The sequence below is a fragment of the Anser anser genome, assembly GCF_964211835.1.
Source record: "Anser anser genome assembly, chromosome: 1".
NCBI classification, from domain to species: domain Eukaryota; kingdom Metazoa; phylum Chordata; class Aves; order Anseriformes; family Anatidae; genus Anser; species Anser anser.
The window spans coordinates 200,479,505-200,505,361 of NC_139720.1; the positions used below are offsets into that span (position 1 = coordinate 200,479,505).

At 45.4% G+C, this 25,857-nt stretch overlaps 1 protein-coding gene across 6 annotated transcripts in view; it reads left to right on the forward strand.

The window, feature by feature from the left end:
* Positions 1 to 25,857, forward strand: part of MTMR2 (myotubularin related protein 2) — a 63,230-nt gene that overhangs the window by 17,466 nt on the left and 19,907 nt on the right. For 2 of the 6 annotated variants that reach the window (XM_083828744.1, XM_083828745.1), the window contains exons 2-7: positions 2,813 to 2,918; positions 19,213 to 19,288; positions 21,979 to 22,073; positions 22,279 to 22,389; positions 24,383 to 24,484; positions 25,290 to 25,373. In XM_083828744.1, the coding sequence (XP_083684870.1) occupies positions 2,813 to 2,918; positions 19,213 to 19,288; positions 21,979 to 22,073; positions 22,279 to 22,389; positions 24,383 to 24,484; positions 25,290 to 25,373 (574 nt within the window). Of the gene's footprint in view, positions 1 to 2,812; positions 2,919 to 8,533; positions 9,934 to 10,249; positions 11,016 to 17,631; positions 17,653 to 19,212; positions 19,289 to 21,978; positions 22,074 to 22,278; positions 22,390 to 24,382; positions 24,485 to 25,289; positions 25,374 to 25,857 lie in introns of those variants that run through there. The other 4 variants (XM_083828747.1, XM_083828746.1, XM_083828749.1 and 1 more) reach the window with 4 other exon arrangements.

The following is a 25,857-nucleotide window of genomic DNA, read 5'->3' on the forward strand; positions in this document are numbered from 1 at the left end:
ATTAAAACCCACTTGAAGCCAGGCGTGATCAACAAACACAAAACACTTTCACAGCTCAGAAACGCTGTGGATTGTGGTTCCCTTTCTTCTTCTTTTTTTTTTTTTCCCCTGCACAAAGCAGTTTGCCCCTCAGCCTGCCAAAGCAAAATTAACCAAGAATTTCATAAAAAAAAAATTTGGTTTATTATGATTAGATAATCACTGCTTGCATAGTAGGTAGAGGCTGGAATTGTGCGGGGGCAGACAAGCTGTGTAAGCAGAAAAACTGGCGATTTTTTTAATCCTTTTGTTAGTGCTTTCCCCTGGGAGCAGTTAGGAGCAGGCTAGGCAGAACGCGGGAATCGCTTGGGTGTAGCTCGTCCTAGCTTGGGGACAGAGGAAGAGACTGATACTCCTGGTGAAAGGTCTTTCCAGCTTCATTTTCTGTGACTAAAGGACGTGAAATCCTTGATGTAAATGTTTTTATTAATACATTACTGCTCGGTGACTTGGTGGTCACTCGGTGAGGGTGCAAACGAAGGCCAGGCATGTGGGTTAGCCGCTGGTGCATCCCTTACTTAGTTATTTCCACCTGTGCTGAATGTCTTGAAAACGCTGAGTGTTGTCGCTCACCTTAAACACGCATTTCAGTGCACACAAGCCTGGGCTGGTGGAGGCTCCCGCTGAAGCTCTGGCTCCCCCGGCTGGAGCTGCCGGAGGAGAAGGCGCAGTGGGGACCGAGGGAGAGGTGTCAGAGCCCACGGCCCCTCCAGCACCTGCTGACTCTTTGGTGAGAGCTCTGCGTGCCTTCTCCGTATGGGCTGCTGTACAGTAAGTTAGTGCTGCTTTGAGGGATGATTAAATTGTGATTTTTTTTCTTTCGCGTGCCTTAAAAAATCAAATTAATTAAACAATTGCAAACACCAGGGCGAGCGCTTGGAAGATGAGGTCTGAATGTGAGGAAACCAGGCTGAAACGAGTTTCAAGGGCACACATCCAAGGGGTCTGAGCTGGTTCAAGTAAAGCAACATAACGATGTGGTTCAGGGCTAAGCCTAATTTAGCGTGCCTGCGGGCTGCTGCGAGCAGAAGTGCTCTCAGCCTTCCTCATCATCTCCAGACACGGATTCCCTCCTCCTCCTGCGCGCTGCCTCTGATTTATACGGCCACGTAACGAGTCCAGCCAGCTTTGTTATGCAGCAGGAGACTTTCTTCAAGTTTAGCAAGCGTTTGCTGCCCCGAGAGATGAGCAAGTGGAACCGCGTGTCCCCACGATGCTTGCCCAGGTCGAGGAGAGGAGGACGAGGTCGGTTTGGTTGTCCCATGAAACCACGCGCTAATTCTGCGTGCGCAGGAGGCCCTTGGGTCTGTGAGAACAGCAGGCTTTGCTGGTTTGGTTCCTGTTACGTTGGTGTGCGATTATTTTCTGTCTGGGCCAGATACGGCGGCATTGTGTGCTCGGGTGATGCTGTCCGTGGCTAACTCAAGAGTTAAGCGAGTTGGAAAGCTGAGCGATTAGCTGTTGAGCTGCGCACAATAAATGCATTCAGTGGAATCGTGCTATTCAATTGGCACAACAGTATCGTTTATTTTAATTTTTTTTTTTTTACTGTTCCCAAAACTTCCATTTCTAAGTTTCTGTTTCATAGGATTAAAAAGTTGCCGGTACTCTTTAATCCTTGGAGGGAAAGGAGTGACTCCCAGCAAGAGCCCAATTTTAGCACAGTACCTCCTGTTTCTAACACTGCCCATGTAATACTTTGCCAAACTTCGAAGAATAGAAATAAAACCAGAACATTTTGGCCTTTCGGTGGCTGTTTACCAGCAGTTAAGCAGCAAAACAATTTTCAGACAATTAACAGATCTCCAGGCCCTTTGGAAGCTCAGATAAAGCTGTTTGACGGTCGTCAAATGTCTAATTAATACGACTGCTAATGGTAATACTCCTGGGAATATCCTGCCTTTGCCAGGGCTCGGTTTGCAGCGCGGTAGCTGCTCCTTAAGGGTGCCTTTACACCCAGGTAAAACCTTTCTGGGGTCACTGAGGGCGTGGGAATGAATTGCTCCAGGTATCATTTGCTGCCTTGCTGTGGCTTTGGGGGGGACGTTGTTCCACAGAGGGTCTTTCTTTACAGTCAAGCGGAGTTTTAAAAGCATTACTATCAAATGCTAATTTCAAGCAATTACGGTTCTACGAGAGCTTGCAGCTTAAAAATGCCATAAAATAAGCTTATTTTAATTGCTTACAGCTGTCCTAGAAAAAAAAACGTATAGAAAAAGGTGATGGCTGTTTTGCTTTGTTTTTTAGCAAGTCGCGCTTTGTATCGTGGCAGAGGTATGCTGGTACGCTGCAAGAGTCTTCCTAATTCTCCCGGGGGTTGTGCTTACACCTGAAAGAGGAAAGCTGTGTGTGATGGAAAGAGTTTTAATTCTGAATTTATTCCACGGCTGTAAAGCTGCGGTTGGAGTTGTGCTGGCGTGCGTTCAGGACCCTGTCTGTTTTCATCCAGTTGCAGCGCACTAATTCCTCCCATCTGAAGGCCTGAAATTGAGGCCCTTAGTTTCGGTGATTTAGGATTTGATCAAGTTTGCGATCGTGATAGTGTTGGCTCGCTGCGAGCTGGGATTTCGTAACGAATCGTGTGCGCTTCGGTAATCCGTAGCCACGGAAGGTAAAACAGGTTCTCAGAAATGACTGCTGGGGACTAAATAACAGAATGGGAAAGGTGGAAACTGGGGGAAATTGCCTGATTCCACTGCAGGCGAGTGGTCGTACCTGTAGGCTTTTGAGTAGTCGTGAGCACGGCTTGACTCTGTGGTGTTTGTCTTCACAGTGCTTCCACTTCTCACTCGGACCATTCTGTCCATACCAAGTCTGCTTCTGCTGTGTCCTCGGACTCGGTCTCTACCTCAGCAGACAACTTTTCCCCAGATTTAAGGGTACGTATGCTTTGTCTTAACAAAGAAAAAGAAAATGCGTGTGTCTGTGTGTGTATATATAAATATATAAATATGTATATAGTGGCCTCCTTCACTGGCTGTTTCTTGCTCCTCTGAGTTTGGATACGGTAAAATGATTTCAGCTTTCAGGTTAATGCCAAATTTTATGTAGCCAAGGCATGAAAGGTCCCAAAGTCAAACAAGTGAAATAGAAATTGAACTTTAATCTCTGCCATATTATTTCCCTCTTTATAAAGTTGTTTAATCTTCAAAAAGCTGTCTCTGCAACCCACATTTGGAGATGAATTTTCAAAGGAATTCCATTTTCTTTTAAGTGCTTTAAGTAAGTGAAGATCCTCAACCAGCCAGTCACATATCCTTTTCTTTCCTTTTGTGTGTGTGTGTATATCTGTGAGATGTTCTTTTTGAAAACTCCTGCTTGTTTGTAAACACTGAGTCCTTGGAAGTATCTTCTTTCAGAGAAAGATTGTTATCTTCAGGCTGATAAAGTAGTCTTCTGTTACAATAAATTGCTCTTGCATAAAAAGTTCCAAACAAGGGTCTTCTAGGTCTGTTATTGATTTGTTAATGTCACATCCAAAGCTTTAGTTTGGTGTCAGAAAAGTTTTGAAAACTACATGCGCATTCCTCTTACGAAACCGAGGGGTTTGCTGATATTCATTAGCTTTGCAAAAAGGTCCCCTGAGTCCAGAACTGGTGGTATCAGTGCGTTCTAGTAATGACTTCTAGCATTTCTCAACTGTGGCTGAGCAGCTCTGTGAAATTTAAACACAATTGCACAAAAACTCTAAAGGCAAAACTAATTTCTTCCTCTGACAACCATGATAATTTTTTGTTTCGTGAGTTGTCTCAGTAGTTCATAATTAGCAGAAAGTCCTCCTGTTCATAAGCGACAAGAAAGCAAATGTTTCTTTTTAGTGGACTCTTATTAGCCAGTATTAAGCTATGATTTGAAAACGAATCAGTAGTTTTTTAAACTTTATTTTGCACCTTTTACCCACAGATACCTAAAATAGTTTTCAGAATGTGTCTGGATAAAATTATATGTAATAGGTCTGAAGTTTTTTCCCCTGTGAAGTGTTCAGTTTCTCCAGCATACAGAAAACACAGAGTTTAGGCTAAGTAATTCATTGATATAAATATAAATTAAATTGCAAGCACTGCTACAGCTGTAACTGTGTATATAATGTCATAAATTTTTACACTGACTTTTTTTACACTTAATTTTGCACAAGCAGGTGCACAACTTGACTGTTCTTTTGCAATTTTTGTTGCACGTGGGGATTACTATTACTGATAGAGAACCAAGCAATGTTCCTCTTCTAGATTCAAGGCTTTCTTTGCTCCCTAGTGGTTGAGGCGGCTCAACACGTTTTCCTTGTAACTCCGGATGTGTCTTGTGTCTCCTTCCCTCCTTTTGTCACCTTGTTCGCATGACATGCGAGCCCTTTGGAGCAGGGTCTCCTCATGCCATGTATTTGCCTGGTTCCCCCTCCAGCAGGGCCCCCATAATCACTAGCAATCAAAAATGATGTTTGCAGAGGAATGTTCGCTTAGCTACTTAGCTGCATGATACATTTTTCAGGTTGAAGATGCGTATGTATTGTTTGCTGGAGGTCATTAAAAACCACTACTTCCTTGCTGTGCCACAGTTCCTGTAATTTGCAGAATGATTTCTTCACAGCCTGCCGTTTTATTTTTTTATTTTTAATTATTAAGCAACCTAAATTTCTGCCACGGTTGGAATAAATGCTGCTCCCCTTTCATTTTACAATAGCATTTAAGGAGAGATGGTGAAAGCAGAGGATTATTTATCTACAATAAAGGCGCTTCAAGCCAAGTATGAGCACATGCCTCCGCTGGCAAAATGCTTCCTGCTGTTAACGTGCATCAGCTCTGTTGGGCCCGAATTCAGCATCTCCTGCTGTGCTCCACCTCAGGCCTGCTCCTGCAGAGGTGGTGCGGGTGGCTGTGATGCTGTCGTGTGTAAGCACAAAGCTGGTTCTTGTGTTTGTGCTCGAGTGAGAGCTCGTCGATGCTGGCTGCAGGAAACCGATTCCTGTGCTCCTACATGTAGTGGGGTATGGTGAGGAAAGCTCAGTTTCTGTTAGGACAGGTTGCCTTTCTCTCTCCTCCAGAAATTCCAGCAATAACCAGGTCTGTCTTCATAGCTGAGAGTGGCGGGTGCTGGCAAACAAGCCCGGGAGGATGCGGATGGAGATCTGTCCCCTTCCTGTGGACAGCTTCTTCTGTTGGTATCACCAGTGTGGCTGCAGTCCCACAGCCCCTCCTCAAAGCAATTACAGCCAGTGCTAGTGCATGTGTGTGTTCTGGGCTTGTTCTTGCAGCCCAGTGCTAGCTCCTCGGTGAGAAGGCTCGGGAATGGAAGGTTTGTTCTGTCTGCTGATCAGCTAAAACTGATTTCTTTCCGCTCTCAAAACAAGTAGAACAGATGTACTTGCTCTGGGCTCATCATTCTTTGTCCAATTTTCTCTCTATTAACATCTCTGCCATGTGACACTTCATTTTTTTTTTAAAGTCAGTTCACTGAGAAGTTCTTTCAATCTGTCCTGATTGTTCTTCCTATTTTCTTTGACCTTTCTGAGATGTGGCTTCGCCTTTGAAATTGCAGATAAGTTCACAGCATTGACTGGAACAGCAGCACGAGTGTGCTCTGCACGCTGGGCTGTTCCTTGCACACCTGAGCATCTCGTGCCTCTCTGATTGACACAAGCCAGTGAGAACTCCCAAGTCTTAATACCTACTGAGGTTTGAGCTAAGCACCTTATTTCTTCTAAGAACAAGAAGTTTGTTCCACATTGCTCCAGGAAAAATGTAAGAGAATAAGCACTGAAGTGGGAACTAACACGTTTCTGGTACCCCTGTGATATGGGAGACAAGTGCCTGGGCTCCACGACGTTCTCGCAGGAGGGGGTTGCATCAGTGAGCTTTAAGAGGCTGAAAATAAGCATTTCAAGATTTGGAAGTGGATCTGCCAATTGTGGGGTTATGCTCCTGATGCGTATTTAAATTTTCCCCGCTAGAATGAATTGCTGCATAGATCCATCATCACTCCTACCTCTGCTTGATCTCTGCCTCTGTGTGTGCATCGACTCAAATTTAGGAGCTAAGTTTCTGTGGTGATGGAAAAACACTTTGTGATAGCTACAATTAGCACTCTTTTTTTTTTTTTTCTGTGGGGAATTTTTAGCAGGGTAGTAGGCGTCCGTCACGGGGAGGGAACGAGGGGAAGGACCCACATCATTTCTTGCGGTCTGTGCCTGCGGATTTCTTTTGGAGTGCAATTAACACTCAGTGTGTGTGCGTGCATGTGTGTAATGAGGTAAATGAGACAACCACTGGGGATTCCTACTGAATGCATGTGCAGTATTTTTCCTAAGTCTTTCTCCAAAGTAGTTCATAATAGCTTTCATGATTTTTTAAATGTGTATTGAGCATTTCAGTATCTGGAGCTAAGATTAAATTTATACTACGCTACAATTTATAGAATTTTCACTTCATAAACTAACTCTAAATAACTTTTGGCTGCTTTAGTTGGCTGTATTTTTATTTAAAATAAATTAAAATACCACCCGTCACCCCCTTCAAAAGCCCAAAGCACTACTGGGCTCTAGTCCCCTACTGCCCCATCCCTGTCTGATCTCAAATCTGAAGCTGTTGAGGATTGATTTAGGGAATGCGCTTTTTGAGGGAGTTTTTAGCAAATACCCTGCCATGTGTTTTAACCTAAGTTATTGATCAAGCAAGGCCAGAATCGAGTAATTAAAAGTGAAAACGAACTGGAAATTCATAGATAATTTGTAGCTTGGGATGGGAGTTTAAAAACGCTTTGGAGCCAAGATTGCCAAAGGGTTTGCCAAAGGTGCATGAGTATTTGGATGCTTACAGATTTGGGAACTTGGTGATTATTAAAGTACAGTGATATTCTTGCTCTGAACTGCTAAAGCTAGTATCTTCTCTTATGCATGTGGGCAGATGAGGCTGTGCAGTTTATGAGTACTTCTCTTAAGCTTTGTTGCTAATGCTCTAGCTTATCAGTCGGGGCTTTCATTTTGAGTTGGCTGTTGATTCACAGGATAATGCCTGAAGTTTACTATGCTGAAAGCTTTGGAGCAGCTCTCGGAGAAGGGTTGGATCCCTTCCATCAGCAGTTGGGAAGCAATGCATGCGGCCGGCAGAGTTTGCTGCCACTGTCCTTAAGAACAATACTTTTGCCTGAAAGTTAAAGGTTGATTTTATTTAGTTTAGGATTGTATGCAGCAACAGACCAAACCAGAGCTTCGAAATTCATAATGTTGGCTTTATGTTGCTTCTTGATGCGAGTCTGTGGACAGAGAGGGAAATCTGTTAGCAAGCCTCCAGCACGGCAGACCCATATGTCACCTGCTTGGTTGTGCAGCCTTCAGAAAAAGTGGTCCTAATCTTTGTTTTTGCCACTGTTGTTTGTGACCACTTTGTTTGTGTCCTTCCCTTTGAGGACAACACTAAGATCCACAATTCCTGTTATTCCTCTGAGGTCCAGCAAAATATTGTACAAGCACATGTCCCATTCTCCATGATGGTTTGCTCCATCCACAGTAACAGTTTTTTCCTTTAATATAAGAGGAATCAGTGGATTTGCAATGGATTTATATAAAAGATACAAGAACACTTTTATGACATTCCCAGGACTCAAAGGTTAGGAAAGGGAGGAAACACACAGTTGCTTGCATAACCTTCATTTGTTATCCATTGCGTGTATTGTCGAAGACTTTAGACAGGCCCATGTGGTTTGTTTTGTAAGATACATAACTCATGCATGACAGAAGGTATATGAAGTAGTTTTTTCCTTCCAAGACAGTAAATGGATGCCATCCCCGTCTTCAGTAGGTTTCCAGAATGAAATTCTTTTGAGCAAGTCTGCGTTCAAGCTAGCCAACCGCAAGTTCTCTGTAGTCAATGGAAAGAAAGACGTCGTTTACAACGTGATTTATCGTGGGTTTAAGGAAATGCCACGCTAGGTGAGAACACGATGTAGCTGAGCCATGGAAGCCCTTGCTGCAGGATGTTGTGAACGCTGTTGGAGGGGCAGCAACTGGTTGCTCAGAGCGGAGCTCACCTTCAGCTGTGGTCCAGAAAAAGTGTACTTCTGTCTCACTGGAAAACTCTGTTTCTCCTCCAGTTACGAAGAGAGTTCAGAATAACTTGTCCAGATGTAGACCTCTAAAATTCAAGTAAATCCTGTCCCCCAGGCCGTGTTGGGTAGGATTAACTGAAATGCCGGTCACTGACTTCCCCACCTTCGTGTTACTTTATTCTAGCTGTGGTGCAAAGTGGCTTAGACTAGCTTTATGTAGAACATGTATATTGTTAGTAGGAAAACATATTGAAGAAAGATGTGATTTTTTTTCCCCCCTATCCTTTGCTGTAAATCACTAAAACTAGCCTCAGTGAGCTTTTCCATTGCTATCTCCCTGCCAACGCAGGAAGTGTGTCAGGCTTTGGTTATGCGTAACACATGTTCGACGAGAGCTGGGTTGTAGAGAGAGGCATAACTTTTTAAGCTTTAGGCATTCATTTAAGCTACGTTTTTTACTTTTGCTTTTAAGGCACTTCTTGGTTAGTGAACGATGCTAGCTTAGAAGCACTAAATCACGGGGAAAACATCTGCCTGAGCACCTTCAGGGCAGTTCAGGGCACTGTCCTGCCGGTCGGTCCCACCCCTCGCTTGGCAGAGCTCTCCTGCTTCAGCCTGGCCCATGACTCTTCGCGTGGGGCTGCCCACAAGAAGGCTGGTTCACGGCAAATGCAGAGATGTCTCCCGTGATGGGAGCCCTCCTTCCCAGCTCACCGGACTGCGACTACTGTTAAATTACAGCCCATGTTGCATAAGCCACCAGATGGGGAAGATGATTGACCTGTGGTCACAGAAGGCTTGGCTAGATGCAAACCAGTGATGCTGCGGTGGATGCAAACAAACAGTCCATCTTTCTACTGTCATCTGTGAAGACCTGACCATATGTGCTGCTCTGTGTCACTGCCTTGGGCTCTGTGATAGCCTCACACAGAAGGGGCACCGCACATTTCTGCAGGTGTACTGAAGTAGAAGCTTCCAGGGCAGAAAATCCAAAGTGGCTGAAGTCGGTGCCAAATCCAAGAAGGGCCGAAACTTCACACTGTCAAAGGGATCAAGTAGGGGGACTTAGGGTGTCTGAGAAGTAGGAAAATCTTAGGGGGAACAATTCTGACTGTGTTGAAATTCTGATTTTTGGCTATACTAGTGGCATATGTGTGTCTGTGGGAAATGGGCTTCCTTTCTCCTCTGGAGCTGACGACGAACAAAGGCACAAAAGGCTGGTTCTGGAGGATGAATGATGCTCTTGTCCATAGGCATGGTCATTCCAGGACAGCCCAGCGAGTGACTGGAATTCAGCCCCCGCCGTTAACTTGTTTTTCTAAGGCTCCAGTTTCCAGGACTGTAAATGCTGTATATTTCATGAGAATTACAAGCTTTTTAATCTGTTTTAAGAGATGGAAAATCTTGGTCCCCTCCCTCCAGGCTCTAGCCACTAAGTCCCTCTCTGTACCTCCCCCATCAAGGAAACAAACACTGAGTAGCCAAACTCTGGGTTGCAAAATATTGATTTCATGCAAATTAGATGGGGGAAAAAACCAGATGCAGTCGGTTTTCTGTCTCCTTTACATGGAAATAATACCCCCTAAGTGCTTCTCTAGTTAGAAGAGAGCAAAGACAGCAGTCGTTGCTAATTTTTATTATATAGAGGTACCTGAACGTTTCAATATGAAGTAATGGGAAGTGAAGGAAATCTCTGGAAGTGTTTATGATTGCCATCTACTAGGAATGGAAAATTGAGGAGAAAAAGCAAATGGCCTTCAGATGTTCCTTTAGAATATTTTCAGCTCCTCCTGATCATCTGCTGTGTTTCTCCTAGCTACAAAGTGCAAGAGTTCTCCTTTGGCTGATTAAAACTGGGTAAGAGGTGGTTATTTATTTTTTCTATAGTTTTGGTTTTGTAGATCGAAGCACGAATCAGGCAGGAATGAACAAGCATGGTATTTAAAAGGAGCAGTCAGATTTGTGACTGCATGTAGCACCTGCCAAGATTTGATTTTTCCGTAGATGTTCTTGCATCGAATGAAACGTCTTCCTTCCCCTGTGTGTGATTGTTTATTGGATGTAACTATATAATTATTTATGTCTTGATTCCTTGTCATACATACCACTCATGTCCTAACTGAAGTTCTTGGTAACAGAGACGCTTTTCTGTGGCTTATTTTGGTTGGCAGAATTTGTAACTTTCATTGGTCAGAGCCTTTTTCTGTTATTTTTTCAGACTGATGGTATGAACTTCACTGCACAAGTTTAAGGCTTTCCTTGAAAATTGTAATGTCTTTTCCCTTATCAGTTTGCTAAACAAAGCACAGTAAAAGCAAAAAGAGGAGAGGGTGAGGCTAGAGTGCTGTCCAAAGTTTTTGAGCAGCCAATGGAGAACAGAACTGTTGTCTTTCAAGAACCCTTGGCTCTGAGGAAGGTTCTGTATTAAAAATTGTTGGACTTGTTTGAATAGATAATATCGGCAATCTTCTGTGCCAGGGACTGTTGCTGTGTTGAGTCAATGACGACTTTCTGCCGGAGCCTAATAAGAGAATTGTCTTGAGGCACCAAGCCATGCAAACTTGAAGAGACAAGCCAGCCGTGGTTGAACGAGTGGCCCTCAACAATGTGTTCCTTTGAGCTTCTAAGCTCTGCCTTGTATTTGTGCAGCAAGGGCCCACAGGACTCACCAGCCTGAAGAGGCTGTTCTTCGCCACTAGAAGCTTGGGTCTGAGTGGAGAAGGCTCATTGTGGAAAAACAAAGCAGAAAACCCCAAGGAAATACTGCAAGGTGGCTGCTTCCTCCTCCAGAGGAGTTCCTTTACTACCCAGCTGCCTGTATTATTATTTTTTATTTGTAACACGCTAGTCGTCAGCTTCTTTTTAAAGATATTTCAAGGCAGTGGGAAGGAAGCAAGTGGATTTCTCAAGCCTTTTTATACTTTCTCAAAGCATACACGGTAGGTAGAGATCACAATTTGTGATTTTTTTTGGACTAGGAAAGCATAACTGAAAGGCAGTTGCAGTGCATGTTATATGTGATTATTTTCTTCTAGAGTAGTGTAATAATCTGTTGTCAGAACATTTTATTGATAACTTAAATGCCCCTTATGATGTTTTTTTGACCAAGCTAGGTCTTTGGTTGTGTGCTTGCTTAGGAGCCGAATAAGTTTGATGTGGTCTTGAACAGTATGTTTGATTCTCTGTGTACTATTCTGAAATGATCCATGCGCCCATGGTGTTTTGTCTTTTTCCCCTATTCAATTTCTAATATCCCAAAAAGAATAAGACACAAAGCATTTCCCTCTGATTAATATCTTGCTGGTCTGAATGTCTAACAGTTTTCCAAAGCATCTGGTCATAATCCTCAGAAAAATCGCTGTGCCTCAGACATGCAGAGATACTGCTGTTCTTTCTGCTGTGGTATTCTTAATGATTCAAAAATCATCAACAAAGTCCATTTACTTGCTCAATTTATGTTTTATTACATTTCCAGTAGGATACATAGTACATAAATCTTCTCAGAGTACACTTGAAATAGCCACAAGTGGCAGCTGAAAATCTCTCCAAAGTAGCACAGCATTTGCAGTCTAGAGGAGGATTTATCAAGTAAGCACGGCCACTGTTTTACAGCTCTCCTAATTGAGCGTTAGGAAGGCAAGAAGCATCTTGGCAGCAAAATGCTAGAAAAAAAACGTGCCCTCAAAATTTACCCCTTCTCTGGTGTAAAAAGTGTTTCATTTAGAGATGAAATCAATGTACCAATGAAAAATTATCCAAAATAAGCATGCGGGTTTTTGATTCTGCACATATTAGTGTCAGTTCTGCAGCTTTTGTTAACACAGGCTGGACAGAATTAGGCCTCCATGTGTTTTCTAAGGTGAGTGGAGAAAGAGCTTCTGTATCTGTTTTATTTCAGAGGTTTTCACACCATCGCTGGTGTAATGATGTGTCCTGATACAGCCACCGTGGTGGCACTGTCCTTTGTTGATTGGCATGCTTGATAACAGTTGTAAAGGAGGAAAGGGTTGTGGGGGGGCAATTCAGGGGAAGCAGCAGATGAACGTGGTCTGAGACAACCAAAAGGCAGTTAGAAGGAGAAAGGCATTGGTTACTGTGATTTACAAAGAAGATTAAAAAGTAAAATATCAAGTATGCAAAAATAATCCTATGGCTAAGGCTTTGCTGATGTGAGACAGGAGAAAGGAGCCAGCTCTAACCCTAAAGCTGTCGCTGGTAACTCAGCTAACAAGCCCTGTGCTTTGAGATCGTGCCTGTTTTAATGAAGTTGATGCAATTTTGGGGTCTGAGCGTGCTCATCTTTTGCTGCCTCTCTGCGCACAGTAAGTTTGGAGCTCTCTGGAAAGTACAGGTTGTCTGTGGGATGTCCAGGAGACAGGGCACCGCTACACTGGGCACAGTGAGACACAGGAGCTGGGCTTCACCCTGCCAGATGCGGGTATCTGCATCAGAGTGAGTTACCCTAGTTCTCAGTCGTCCTAAAGGTGAATGTTCCGGGCCTCCTCCTTTCCACTGGCTGTACAGAGAGCCTGTGGCGACTAGCTCGGACGTAGATCTGTGGTTTTAGGTGAAATAGATATTCCTGCAGCGTGCTGGCTGCCCTGCCTGCAGGGTGGCACGAGTGCTGATTCAGGAGGGCACTTAGTCATCTGCCAGTCCTTGAGAGAAAGGCCAAAAAAAAAAACAAAAAGGAAGGCTTAAATTTGATAACTACAAGCAGATTCCCAGGTAGTCCATTACAATTTGAAATATCAGACAAATGTTTTCCTGTAGGAGATAAAAACCTTTCCTTGGCTATTGAGTTTCAAATCCACAGCGTCACTCCCGTAATTTGAAAACAACTTATTCTTACACACAGAGAAGGAGCAGATTTCATTCTTACATACACGCATACACAAATTCTTGTGCCCCCAGCACGAATCCTGCCTGCCGCCGCTTGACCAGCGCACGATCACGAGACAGACGTGCCAGACCTGTGAGTTCAGGGGCTGCAGATGCAAAGGCTTTTTTTTTTCTGTGTGTATAATGTTTGTCTGTGTGCACAGGTTAAATATGTTTACGTCAGGGGACCAGTTAAGAGACCAGTTTCCTGCTGTAGGAAACAGAACAGGGCTGTGTGTTGCTGGAACAGACGCAGCTCCAAGCCTGGAGAGCTTGGCTCTTGAATAGACAGAGCAGACGTGGTTTTGGGGGAAGGAATAATGCAGGAACGAGGTGGTCAGTGTAGGCTTGGACGTGTCGCACCAGCGCCGTGGCTTTATACGTAATTAATCTATTCAAATGTGCAAAATTCATTTGGAGCGTGTAGGAGGTTAGCAAAGAGAGATTAACTCAGAGGGGGGAAAAACGACAATAATTTTTAATTGTCGTGCATTTTGATTTTGTCTAAAACAGAAACGATTCATTTTGTTCATTCCGGTTGTGGTTCAGAATAAAGAAATCGATGCAGAACTGGGGAGAGACTGTTACACAGCGATTTGTTAACACAAACCTGCAGTCTCCCCCTGAAAAAAATGCATAAAGACAAAAAAAAAAACAACAACAACAAAAAAAAAACTTTGTCTGTTTGGGTTTCAGGACTCAAGTATTCAGGAGAAAGTAGAAGAGAATAATTAGAAAATGAGTAGCCCCAGGTGCTCTTGTAGCTCACCTCTTTGTCCTGAGGCTGTTGGTTTGCTACCAGAAAGTTTGAGCTGTGGATGTTGGTCTCAGGGCCGAAGGTACTGTCCCAAGTCACAGAATGGTTTGGGTTGGAAGGGACCTTAAAGATCATCTAGCTCCAGCCTCCCTGCCATGGCCAGGGATGTCACCTACTAGATCAGGTTGGCCAAGCCTGGCCTTGAACACCTCCAGGGATGGGGCATCCACAGCTTCTCTGGGCAGCCTGGGCCAGGGCCTCACCACCCTCACAGTGAAGAACTCCTTCCTCATATCTAATCTAAATCTTCCCCTTTTTAGCACCTCTCCTGCCAAGACAGGCTGAGGGAGTTGGGGTTGTTCAGCCTGGAGAAGAGAAGGCTCCGGGGAGACCTTACAGCGGCCTGCCAGTACCTAAAGGGGGCTACAGGAAAGCTGGGGAGGGACTCTTTGTCAGGGGGTGCAGTGTTAGGACAAGGGGGAATGGCTTTAAACTACAAGAGGGTAGGTTTAGATTAGATATAAGGAGGAAATCCTTCCCTCAGAGGGCGGTGAGGCCCTGGCCCAGGCTGCCCAGAGAAGCTGTGGATGCCCCATCCCTGGAGGTGCTCAAGGCCAGGCTGGATGGGGCTTTGGGCAACCTGGTGTGGTGGGAGGTGTCCCTGCCCATGGCAGGGGGGTGGAGTTAGATGATCTGTAAGGTCTATTCCAACCCAAACCATGCTGTGATTCTATGATTTAAAAAAAAAAAAAAAAAAAAAAGCTAGCCCAGGCATCTTGTCTGAACCAGATATGGGAGCAATTATGTGAGCCGCTCTGCTGGCAGATTTGACAGGAGGCGGTAATCCTGGCTCAGCCTCAGCCAGAGCAGGATGTGTGCTGTCATCCTGGCCGTGCAGCACAGCTGGTAGGTAAAAGCCCGCAGGAAATACAAGAGGAAAACATCAGTTGTTCTGTTCGCAGGCACAGGGAAACTCTGGATCCAGAGTTTCAGGCACCCTCTCAGGTACCGTGCCCCAGCACCCAGCGATGCTCTGAGACCTGCACGTGGGTTTCTGGAACAAGGCTCGCTCTGCACCCCCCGAGCTGGCTGTAGCCACGCGGGATTAGCTGCCTGCGTGAGTCGTGCAGGAACATGAATCGGGAGAGGGATTTTCTGGCTGCTGCATTAGGAAGCAGTGCGAACACGCGGCTGGAGAGGCTTGGCAGAACCGCACCGTCCTGAATCACAACAGGAGGGCGTGAGGGATGAGGCAAGGAGCAATCTTACCCCCTTAGCAGGACCTGAAGCTCCTTGCCTGACCCCGTCCATGTGAGCAAAGGAAGCGATCTCTTTGTTGCTGAGATCTGGAGGTTGTGCCCGCAGCAAAGGGTTTTCCTGCCTTTGGCACCGTGAGTGGGAGGGTAGGAGAGAGCTGTGCTTCCTCAGCCGGGGCTGGGTGGGATGGAGCTGACACAGGCTGGGATCCCGGAGTACGAGGAGCAGCTGTGAAATGTCGCGAGTGTGGGTTTGTGCTGCCAAGTTGCTGCTTGAGAGGAGGACAAAGGTAGGTGGTGGCATGAAGTCCTCGCACCCTCCCCGAGCTGAGGCAGGGCTGGGTTAGGTGCTGAGGTGCCTGCTCACTGGCGTGGAGCTGATGGGTGCAATGGGGAGATGATGTTACTTGGTAAAAGAAGGCAAATAAAGGTCGTTCTGGTGCGTAACTAAACTCGTCATTCTCCTGGACATTCAGTTACCAAGCATAATATTTTTCCGAGGAAAAAGATACTGAGGGCCTAGTTTAGCTTAGAGGCAAGGCAAACTAGTCTATGGGTTTTTGGTGCTTGAATTTGTCACAGAAATTAGTGATGGCTGTGCCAGACACGGCCAGTGCGTGGCTCTACATCAGAGTGGTCCCATTCCTAAGTAACACGGTTCTGCCCAGCTCTGGCCCCAGTCTTCACTGCAGATCTCAGAGCACTCTTTGTTTTTGTTTCCACTGAAAATTTAAAAACCTGAGGCTCAAAGAGATGCAGCATTTCACTTACAGATGTATAAGATTGCCCCAGCAGCGTTAGTGCATCAGTAGCCAGCCCGCCTCTCAAGGCTGCTGGTGTCCCTGAGCTCGCCTACCTCCTTCCTTGTCTCCCTGCACTCTTACTTTTGTTTTCCAAGATGTGCAGAGGACTGAATTTACATTTTCTTTAGGGTCCAGGAGTGTTATTTTTAGAGTCTTGAAAATAGGCTATAGTACATAAAAAGATTTTTCTGACAGCTGATGAACCATTATGGGGCAGGGGACACACACAGTAAGACGGGGAGGCTTTCACATCATTCCCATACTCATACAAGGGGCAGAGGGTCCCTCCAGGGAGCTACTATTCTCCCAGAGCTGCACATGGCTACTTCATCATCCCCTCCCTTTCTTTCCCCTTGATCTGTTTCCAAAAATGTTCTTTTCTTATCCACCCATTTCTCTTCCCTCCTGTAGCTGCCTGTCCTTTAGCGCTGCCCCAGACGTCTTCTGCCGTGCCCGCTGCCTGCGTTGTCAGCTGTACACAGATTGCGTTTCCCCAAAATCAATGTGAAGGAGCCATCAGTGGAGGCGGATTTCAGCAAAATGCCTACTGCTCGTTTCTAGGTTTCTGCCAGGACGGGTTTCAAGTATTCCTGTTCCAGCTCGGAGGCTCTTTCAAGGTCTAGAGCTAGGCAGATGCTGCAAAGACCGGCACACCAGAGAAGTGTTTGGGCTGGGCTTTCTGACCCTTTCCGTCACAGCCTCTTGGGAAGGGTGAAAGGTATATCCCTGGGGGATGTGCTTTGCAACCGTCAGGAAAGCAGTCCGTGCAGCCCTGAGGTGCGTCGTGTGCCTGAGGTCAGCTGGAGGATGGTAAAAACGATGATTTAGCCCTTAACTCTGCAGAAAAGAACAAAATAAAGCGTGTGGGGGGAAATAAAAGGCAAAAGCCTCGACCCTTAATGCTGTGCTTGCAGGAGATCATCTGTCCGCTGCCCTGTGTGGAAGCGAGCGCAGATTTGGATCGCTAACCCCTTCCTCTGACCCTGGGGACTCCGTGTTTCAAAGAGCGTGAGTGAGCAGCTGGATTTTATTAGGCTTAGAAGAGCCAGTTTTTAAACCAAAAGGGCTTTCGACTTTTGTCTTTGACAGGATGGTGTGGACACAGATCTGTCTTCCCTCCTGCTTTCCTCTTTGTCCTTCCCTCCCCCGCTTTCAGTGCGGTCTAAAGCCCACCTGAGCGCTGCCCACCTGGTGACCGCAGCAGCTCTTTGCCGTTCTGAATGCTTTCTCTACACCTTACCTCATACTCGTTTTGCCTTAAGATGGAGCTCCATCCTCCGAACGTTTACTGCTGGACCTGCTCCCGCCGACATCTGCAGGAGGGCGGCGAGTCCGGCTGGTGGCCCGGGCGGTCCCGCAGCAGCTGCTGCCCGTTTGGGCACGGACCTTCGCGGAGGAGTCGTGCATCGCGTCCCGAACACAGAGCGTGGTTTTCACTCGCGTCCTTCCGAGATAAAAGGCAGCAAAGACCACCACCGCTCAAGGACTAATTAGCGAGAAGCCTCCGTCTCATTTGGCATAATCCGGGGAACATCTGGATTACGCCAAGTTTCAAGCCGGCTGATTTCAAGGCTGCTATTTGAGCGCAGAAATTGACGCAGAGGAGTTGGGACTGGGGCTACATCACAGGCTTTCGCTGGGGAGGCTGTCGGTCAGGGCTTTGATGGGGCGTGTGATCTTTGGCCAACACAGCTGTGCTGACGAGGAGTCCCCAGCACAGTTATACCAGCAAAGCCCTGTTTTCACCGGTGTATTACTTTGGGGGGGGGGAAGAGAAGTTTTCGTGCGTGTTCAGTGCTGCCAGTGTGAGCAGTGTCAGTGCTGACCTCCCTCTGTCCATCCCCTGTACCCCAGCCCTGCTGCACTGGCAGCCTCCCAGGTAAGAGGTGGTGTAAGTGGGTGCGGTGCGTTCCTGTATTGCTCTTCCTGGTAGGAAGTCAGCACCATGCTTGCTCTTTTGTCATTCTTTTTATTATTGTATTTTTTTTAAGTCACTTGAATGCCTTTTTTTTTTTTTAAACGTACATCTTGTTCTCAAGAAGGCTTTGATCTCAGTAATCTTTTCATCTATCCATCAATCTGTTGTGTGAAAATGCTGGAGCATGCTTTTATTGTGGCATGGGATTTCTTTGGGTTTTGTTTTCATTTCTCTGCATACTTTAGAGAATTTTTCCTCCCCGAGGCTCTCCCTCTGGCTTGATCCTACATGAAAGTTGACCGCAGACGTGTCAGGGCTGTAAGTGCCACTTTAGGCCATGTCTTTGAATTTTCTTTGTAGGGATTTCCTGATATCAAATTAAACCAATTCTTTCTCCTTCCTCACATTAAGATAAAGAAGGCATTTTGGCCAGGTCTGCACATTTTTGTGAGCAGCCGTGAGCCCTCTGTGTCTATCTCCACCAGGAAGGATGCACGCCAACTTTAAATCCAAACTCCTGTGGCTGTTACAGGATGAGGCAGAGGCGGGACTAGCTTTCCTGCTCTTCTCTGCCTTTGTTATTAGGTTGAGCAATGTGGTTGACTGTGGTTTTTTTTAGCTGTTTCAGGACGTGGGCGTTACAATTCAGATCCATCTATGTTTGGCCATGTAGACTTAGCCTTAACCTTGGTCACTCACATGTGCTCTTCTTGCCTACTTCTTACCCAGCGTCTAAACCTATGGCTATGCTTCCATAGTTAGGGATGTGCTTTCTTGAAATGGCCATCTCCTTGTGCTGTGCTGTTCCAGTGAAAACTCTTGTTTAAACACAGTTATATCTATCTGTGAGAAGTAACGCCCTGTGGTTAACTTTCACCCAAGGGAAGATGGAGGAGGGGGTGTTTGGCAGACACCCCTTAACCCAGATACCCCAGCAAACCTTATGACCTTTTTTTTTTTTTTTTTTTTTTTTTACAAATTATGACTACTGAGCCAAATCAAGGTCTTTGCAGTTGTCGGACCCTCATTGAGGACATCAACATGATAAGGTGTCTCCTGTCACTCTCCTTAACGTGAACTACCAATTTCTCTGCACAGTAGTTGACAGCATCATGGTACTGGCTGATCGCTTTAACCGATCCCTTTGGTTGTGTGTGTAGCTGTGTGGACAGAGAGTTTAGCTTGTGATGGTGTATAGGCTGAGGAGGAGAAGGTTGGGGTATGAAAGCCCCCTGGTAAGTGTCCTGCCAGAGCACACAGCCTGCTCCAGCAGCTTCTCCATCGCAAGCATCCTCACTTAAACTCTTCTGCCTGGCCCAGTGGCATGCTCCGAGGTTGCAGGACTGTGCCGAGGTCTCTCACGTGCTCTGTGTTGACCTTACAGAGGCTGAGACACTGGGCAGTACCTCAGGATCTTTGAATATTTGTTGTTCTTGACGTTGTCGGCCTGTTGCAGGTGGGTGTAAACTTCTCACTGTATGAAAAAGTAATGATTTGTTTTTTTCTGCCTCTTTTATGTAGGTCCTGAGGGAGACTAATAAATTAGCTGAAATGGAAGAGCCACCCTTGCTACCAGGAGAAACCATTAAAGACATGGGTAAGTGGAGAGTAAATTTTCTATTGTTTGCTGGACCAAATAGAAGATTGTAGAGCAAAATGCCTTGGTGGTCGTTGACCAACAATAGCAAATTGCTGATGTTTTGTGACCCATGATCAGATTTTCATTAATCATTGTGCATCACATGAGCCAAGGTAACTGTGTGTTTCCTCTTAGCGTGGAGCAAATACAACACTATTCAATCTTCCCTTCGTACTAAAGCGATATGGAAGAATGTAATTTCAGTCCTAAAAACAAACAAACACACCCTCTTGTTCATCCCTCTCCCCCAAAAAGCCAACCCCCAAAACCAGAACATCTCAATGCTCGGTCCTTTTCTCTGCTGATTTCCTAAAGACTCTGAACTCTTCCTCTAACTGCGGACTGCAGTCTGACATCTAACTCGCTCCACGGGCGCAGTTAGCTCTGACAGCAAGACTCTAATCTGTTCCTGGGAATGGTTTCCAGTATCTTTCTCGCATATGGTTTCTTATGCCTAACAAAGACTGAGCTTCTTAGACCTTCCTTTGGTAGCAGCACTAGTACAACCCCTCTTTCACACTTGGCATCCATTCTCCCAAGCACTGAAGGAATTTAATACCTTGGAGAACCCTGTTCATCAATGGGTGCTGCTGGAATCATACAACCATGGTAGGGTTAAAGTCCAATAGCCAGGCGTATGTATCCATGTGGGTAGGTATGTGTGTACGTGTGCAGGGTAATTAACTAAAATTGTTTCCTTAGGAAACCAAGCTAATAAAATGTAAACATGAAGCGTGGAGTGGTTTGTAAGTTGGTAAGGCCAGCTTGAGATCCTGCCTAGGACTCCTTACCTGGAAAACATTTTTCTAGCTCCTTTTTCCCTTTACTGAGAAGTCAAACGTATGTGCACATTTCTCTTATTGGATGATGATGATTATTATTATTACTACTACTATTATTATTTTAGAATGTTTGGAAACTGCATTTTCAATAGAGAACTGTAGTGGAAAACCCAGGCAGGGAGCCCTCACCCTTATTATGTGTTTCATGAGTCTGCTTTCAAACCTCTGTCAATCTGCTCTTTGAATAGAGTGATTAATAATCAGCCAGTAATGAAGTATTGGTTTAATTAGAGCTGAAACATTTTGTGTTTAATAGCCCTTCCAACAGCGACATTTCAATTTAAGTAAATAATGAAGTCGCTAGCGTATTTATTTATTTATATTTTAAACCAGACATTCTGTGCTGCTGCTTTTGCTCCGAACTCGTCGCTCCCCATCCCCTTTTTCCCCTGAACTTTCTAGCTGAGGCTCTGAAAGCAACCAGACCTGGTTCAGGCTGACGTTACCGCTGTGCTGCAGACCCTGCCTGCTGTTGATTTTTCAGGATTCCTCGGGAGTCAGCGATGACTGTGTAGAAGCAGAGCTGATGTGAGGATGAAACGGGTGCCCTAGAGCCAAGGCAGTTTGCCTCCCTCTCTCCAGGCTGAATCTCGTGGGGTAAAGGTGGAGGAAATTTGGGGTGTCAGGATGAAGACCCAGCAGCTTTGTGCCTCTTGTGCGTGGAGGCTGTCACCTGGCTGGGAGGCGAAGCTTTCTTTACCGATTTCACGCAGCCCTTGCAAAATGAATCCCCTAGGGCTCGGAGGCTTAGGGTTATTAAAATGGCCCGGGGATTTTTGTTTTCTTTTCCAAATTTTGTGGAGCTGGCAGCTATAGTTGGAGGGTCTCCTTGTGAAAGGATGCCTGTGTGTTTGAGGAGTATTGCTACTTGTCGGTAACAGCATCAGCCATGGCCACGGCACAGCCAGCCAACTGTTTGGTGACAGAAGGTGTGACGGGTCGTGGTGGGCGCTGGGGGGGAGGGAACAACTTGAATGTTGGCGTTTTTAATTGATGTAAACCAGAAAGGCAGTTAGGAGAGGTGTTTGCTGTGGAAAACCAGCAGCACCTCTTGCCTTTTGCTGGCACAAGTGAGCAACGTTTGAGGCCTTTTACGAAGGGGACTGTTTTGAGTCACCATCACTCAGGTTCAGAAGTAATTGAATTGTTGCAGAGTAACTTGATCACCGGCTTAAGGCTTCAAATCGCTGGCAATTGGGTGTTATCCAGATTTCTGGCTGCTGGAAGTCACTGTAGCTCCACTGGTTTCAATCAGGGCCATTAGCAGGGACTCTGCATCCCGGGTCTGACTGTGTGTAAGGGTGTACAAGAGGACCTCAGCATCCTAAAAGCCGTCTGTAGGAGAGCTGCTTTCTCTTCCTCTTGATGGCACAAAACAGATTGCTGGCAATCATTAGTTTTTTATGCAGATTGATGTCAGCTTCAAGTGCATGCATTCAGGCAGGAATTGCATCCACTTCTCACTCGTAGTGTTCTCAGCTACTGGTAACGCATTGCTTGGTAAGTATTGCACTGAAGTTTGCACCAAATACTGACACCCCTACTGGGGTAGTGGTTCTGTGCAAATAGGGGATTCTAGGTGACAGTGCTTGTCTGGAGCTTGACTTACACCCAAACTCTTACCTTCTCAACAAAACTAAAACTTCCATCTTAGCTCTAGGCTAGCACCCCTGATTAAGCTTGTTTTCATTTTATGGTCTGAAAGGTAGAACCCCCTCAGTGCTTTTGGTGTAATAATTTTCCTCCCATAAATTAACCATGAAATTAACTCTTTTTTCTTTTTTTTCTTTTTTTTTTTTTTTTAAGCTAAGGATGTTACATACATCTGCCCCTTCACTGGAGCAATCAGAGGAACCCTCACTGTTACCAATTACAGACTGTATTTTAAAAGCATGGAACGGGTAAGCTTTTGTAACCACCTGCTTTTGTGGGTTGTTCAGTCTTTAGACCTAGGTGTGTTCTGTTTTCTTTGCTTTTGATTTTTATTTTTTGTGTTGTTCTATGTGAATCATAGTTGTACGGTTGGGCGTATAGGCATAAGGGAACAGGAGCTGGGTTTTTCACCCCGCTCCCCTTTTTAAACTCACAAATTTCAACTGTCTACAGGACCCTCCTTTTGTCCTAGATGCATCTTTAGGTGTAATCAACAGAGTGGAGAAAATAGGAGGGGCTTCCAGTCGTGGCGAGAATTCATATGGGCTGGAGATTGTATGCAAGGTAAATTTTTATGTCTGTTTTACAATGGGGGAAGGGGGAAATATATTTTACAAGGTTTTCTCTATAGTACTGCAATAAGTTCAGGATGAGATACAAACCTTTTTTCAGGATTTATGCTAGATAATGGCTTTCTTCGTAGTAGAAACCTAGGTCTGCATCCCAGTAATGCAATCCTCAAAGCTTCCGTGTTGCTCACCGCGATATCCCAGGAAGACTCCACTCAATGTGCTGCATGGGATGACTTTCAGGCACTTGCATTTCAAGAGCAAGAATGGGGTGCATGTTTCTCTCTAGATTATTCACTTGTGTCTACCTGCTGCTGTGCTTTGTGGTGAGGGACGGGTGAGTAGCTCTCAGTTCTCCTTGAGGCTATTCCCTTCCTTTCAAGGGAGTAGACATTAAAAGTATGCTTCTCAAGACCCCTTGGAGTCTTTGAAAATGTAAGCTTTAAGAAAAATTATCAATTCACTTCCCACTGCCTATTTATTGTAGACCCAAAAGTAGGTAAAATCACCATCTCCAGACCTAAATCCGTACCTCCTACCCACGAGGGCACAGCCCCTTCGCTTTCCTGGGTGGCAATGTGGGAAGAGCTGGATTCTGAACCTTGTAGGTCTCGGGCTGCTTAGAGCTCTTGTCAGACCCCCCTGAAGGCAGAAAGAATGCTACTTTCTGGATAAAAACAGATGGAGGCATGAAAACGAGCCCCAAACAGCTCTGGTCACTGCTGTGATGTTGAGGCACCGGGAAGCTAAGCAGACTCTCAAGCTGCGGGCACGCTGAGTCACGAGCGTTGATATTATCTATACCAAATCATCCAGCTGCTCCCTCAGCCTACTGCAGTCGTAATCCTCTCTGGCTACCGTGGGGTGCCTGTGCTGGCAGGCCAATTTGTTCCCTCTTTTGCTTTGGATCCTTAGTCCTCTTCTCAGCCATTTTGCCTAGCTGCAAACGTGCACACGCAGTCAGGTTTGGAGAGAACTGCGTCATTTCCCTGGGTGGGAAACCCAGGCACAGAGTAAATGATAGATATCTTGGCCCTATACAGTGTATTTATATACATATATATATATATATATTTATATGCCAGCCCACCTGGTCCAGGCAATGCAGAGCAGCTTAGTGCTGGTAACAGTTACAGATACAGCTTCTACAGCCTGAAATTTTCTGTCTGAGACCTGCCACCTCATCTCAGTCTTGTAAGACAGCTAAGTCTTTAGCCATTTTTCTCACTCTCTGACTTGCTGTACTGTCTTCGTGTGCTTGACCTTGATGGATCATTTCCTGCTGGTGGCTTTTAAACTGTTTACTACAAGTGTTTGACTTGTAGGCTTGGCTGAAAAATCTTGGCACCTTAGAGATGCTTTATTTAGTTTCTGAGTTTGATTTTGGAGATGAGTACAGAAAGGAGGTCCTGGCTTGCCACTCGTTGTGGAAACTGTGCTGCTATGCAAAGTGGAGGAGTTGTCAGCTTCACACAGCCTTTTGAGTGCTCTGAGATGGAGGCTTTAAAGGGAGATGGCTTTAGTTACTTTGCACTGAACTAGCTGGACTTGGGCTCCCTACACGCAGTAGCTCTACGGAGATGCTTTGTGAGGCAGTCCCTTCCAGCTGTCTTCTGGCACAGCTCAGCTTGGGAGCCCAGTAAGAGCTGGGAGGTCTGTCTCACAAAGTCCTGCCGATCAGAGAGAGCCTGTCCCTGAGCCAGGGCTCTCCCCTAGGTTTTCAGCAGGTAGAGAGCTTCGTTTAGAGGCAAGGCACTGCTGATTAGTTGGACCTCTGCGCTCCCTTTGCTCTGCCGTGGTTGCGGCAGGCTTTGTTGGAGGCTTTGAGCCAAGCTGAGTTGCTGTGCAGCACTGTTCAATGTGCAGTACTAAACTGGTACTACAAGAACATCATGATGTGAGCATGTGTTGAATGCTGGGTTTTGGAGTTCCTTTGGCTGCTCAAGGGAGTTAGAAATCCTACAGTTTGACTTCCTTCTTTTTCCTAGGACATTAGAAACTTACGATTTGCTCATAAGCCTGAAGGGAGAACTAGACGATCCATATTTGAGAACTTGATGAAGTATGCTTTCCCAGTTTCAAATAATCTGGTAAGTGTTTGGGGTTTTTCTCCCCCTGCCCCATTACCAAAAGGTGTGGCAGAGTGGCAGTAAGCTGTTTTGTTGAGTCTCATCTGTCTGGTACAATATTCTCATGGTGCGTTTTTTGTTGAACAAGTAGAAATGCTGATTTTTAAATCAGTCTGAAAATTAATTCTGTAGGAATTTAGGTTGTATAGAAAACAGGTAAAGTCTACAGCTATGGGGCTGGATTACTTCATGAATGGAGAATGACATACTGATCATCCTTGTAATGCATGGAAAATATTCAAAGCACAGTGACATCCAACAAAGATTTGCAACTAATGGTGACTGCGCTGCTCCCAAATCTGGAATGCAGTTCATCTGTTCTGTCATTTTATGACTCTGCAATTGTTGCTTCAAATACTGCCTGAATCACACAATCGCTGGATAGTTGAGGTTGGAGGTCATCTGGTCCAGCCCTTCTGTTCAAGCAGGGCCACCTAGAGCAGGTTGCCTAGGATCATGACCATGTTGAAAGGGTCTAGTTCTTAATGTGTAAGAGTGTTCTTGCACAAGTAGTCTTTTCTTTCTCTTTTTTAGGATAAACGCCTTTTTGTCCATGAAGTATTGGGTCATGGGCAAGAAGGATCAGGGGTACAGAGGAAGGTACATTGTTGTTGTACAAATTACCTACTACAGCAAGTGCGTTGATCTTTTTCACAAAACCCTAAAAGAAAAGTAGTAGGACCAGTTAAGAGTTGTTATTGTAGATATTAAACATCCTGAAAATGAGCTCTGAGTGGGCTCTTAAGAGCAAGTTTTTTTCTTTCAGCCACTTTTCGCGTTTGAGTACAAAGAGGTTTTCCCAGAAAATGGATGGAAGGTGTATGACCCCATTTGGGAGTACAGAAGACAGGTGAGTACTGTGCCACATCCTTCCTCATCCTCTCTGCTTTTCAAAAGTGAGGCTCCGTGCAGCAATATAATTACAGGTTGCATGGAACAGAGAACGATCCTGCTGACAAATGTCTTGCGAAGTGGACTAGGACGTTGTTCTCCATAGTGCAGTGACTGATGACAGCAGTGCAGCCTTAGAGGTAGTAGCATCCACTGGGAGATTGTTCAGGCTGCAGAAGGCTGACGTCAGGCTTTGGTAGAAAAGACTAATGCTCTGGCTTAGTCGTCAGCCACTGCTGGTGGTAAGGATCTGAGGTAGGTATTTTTGCAGGTATAGGCATCTCATTATTGAGTTTCACGTCTCTATTCATGCTTCTATTAGTTCTAATTCTTTCCAGATTTCTATAAGATATCTCAGAAAGGAACTTGGGAGGAAACAAATAGTGTAGAATGCCTTCATTTTCTTGAGGAATCAGAGTAGGGACAGTTGTAATGCATCTAGA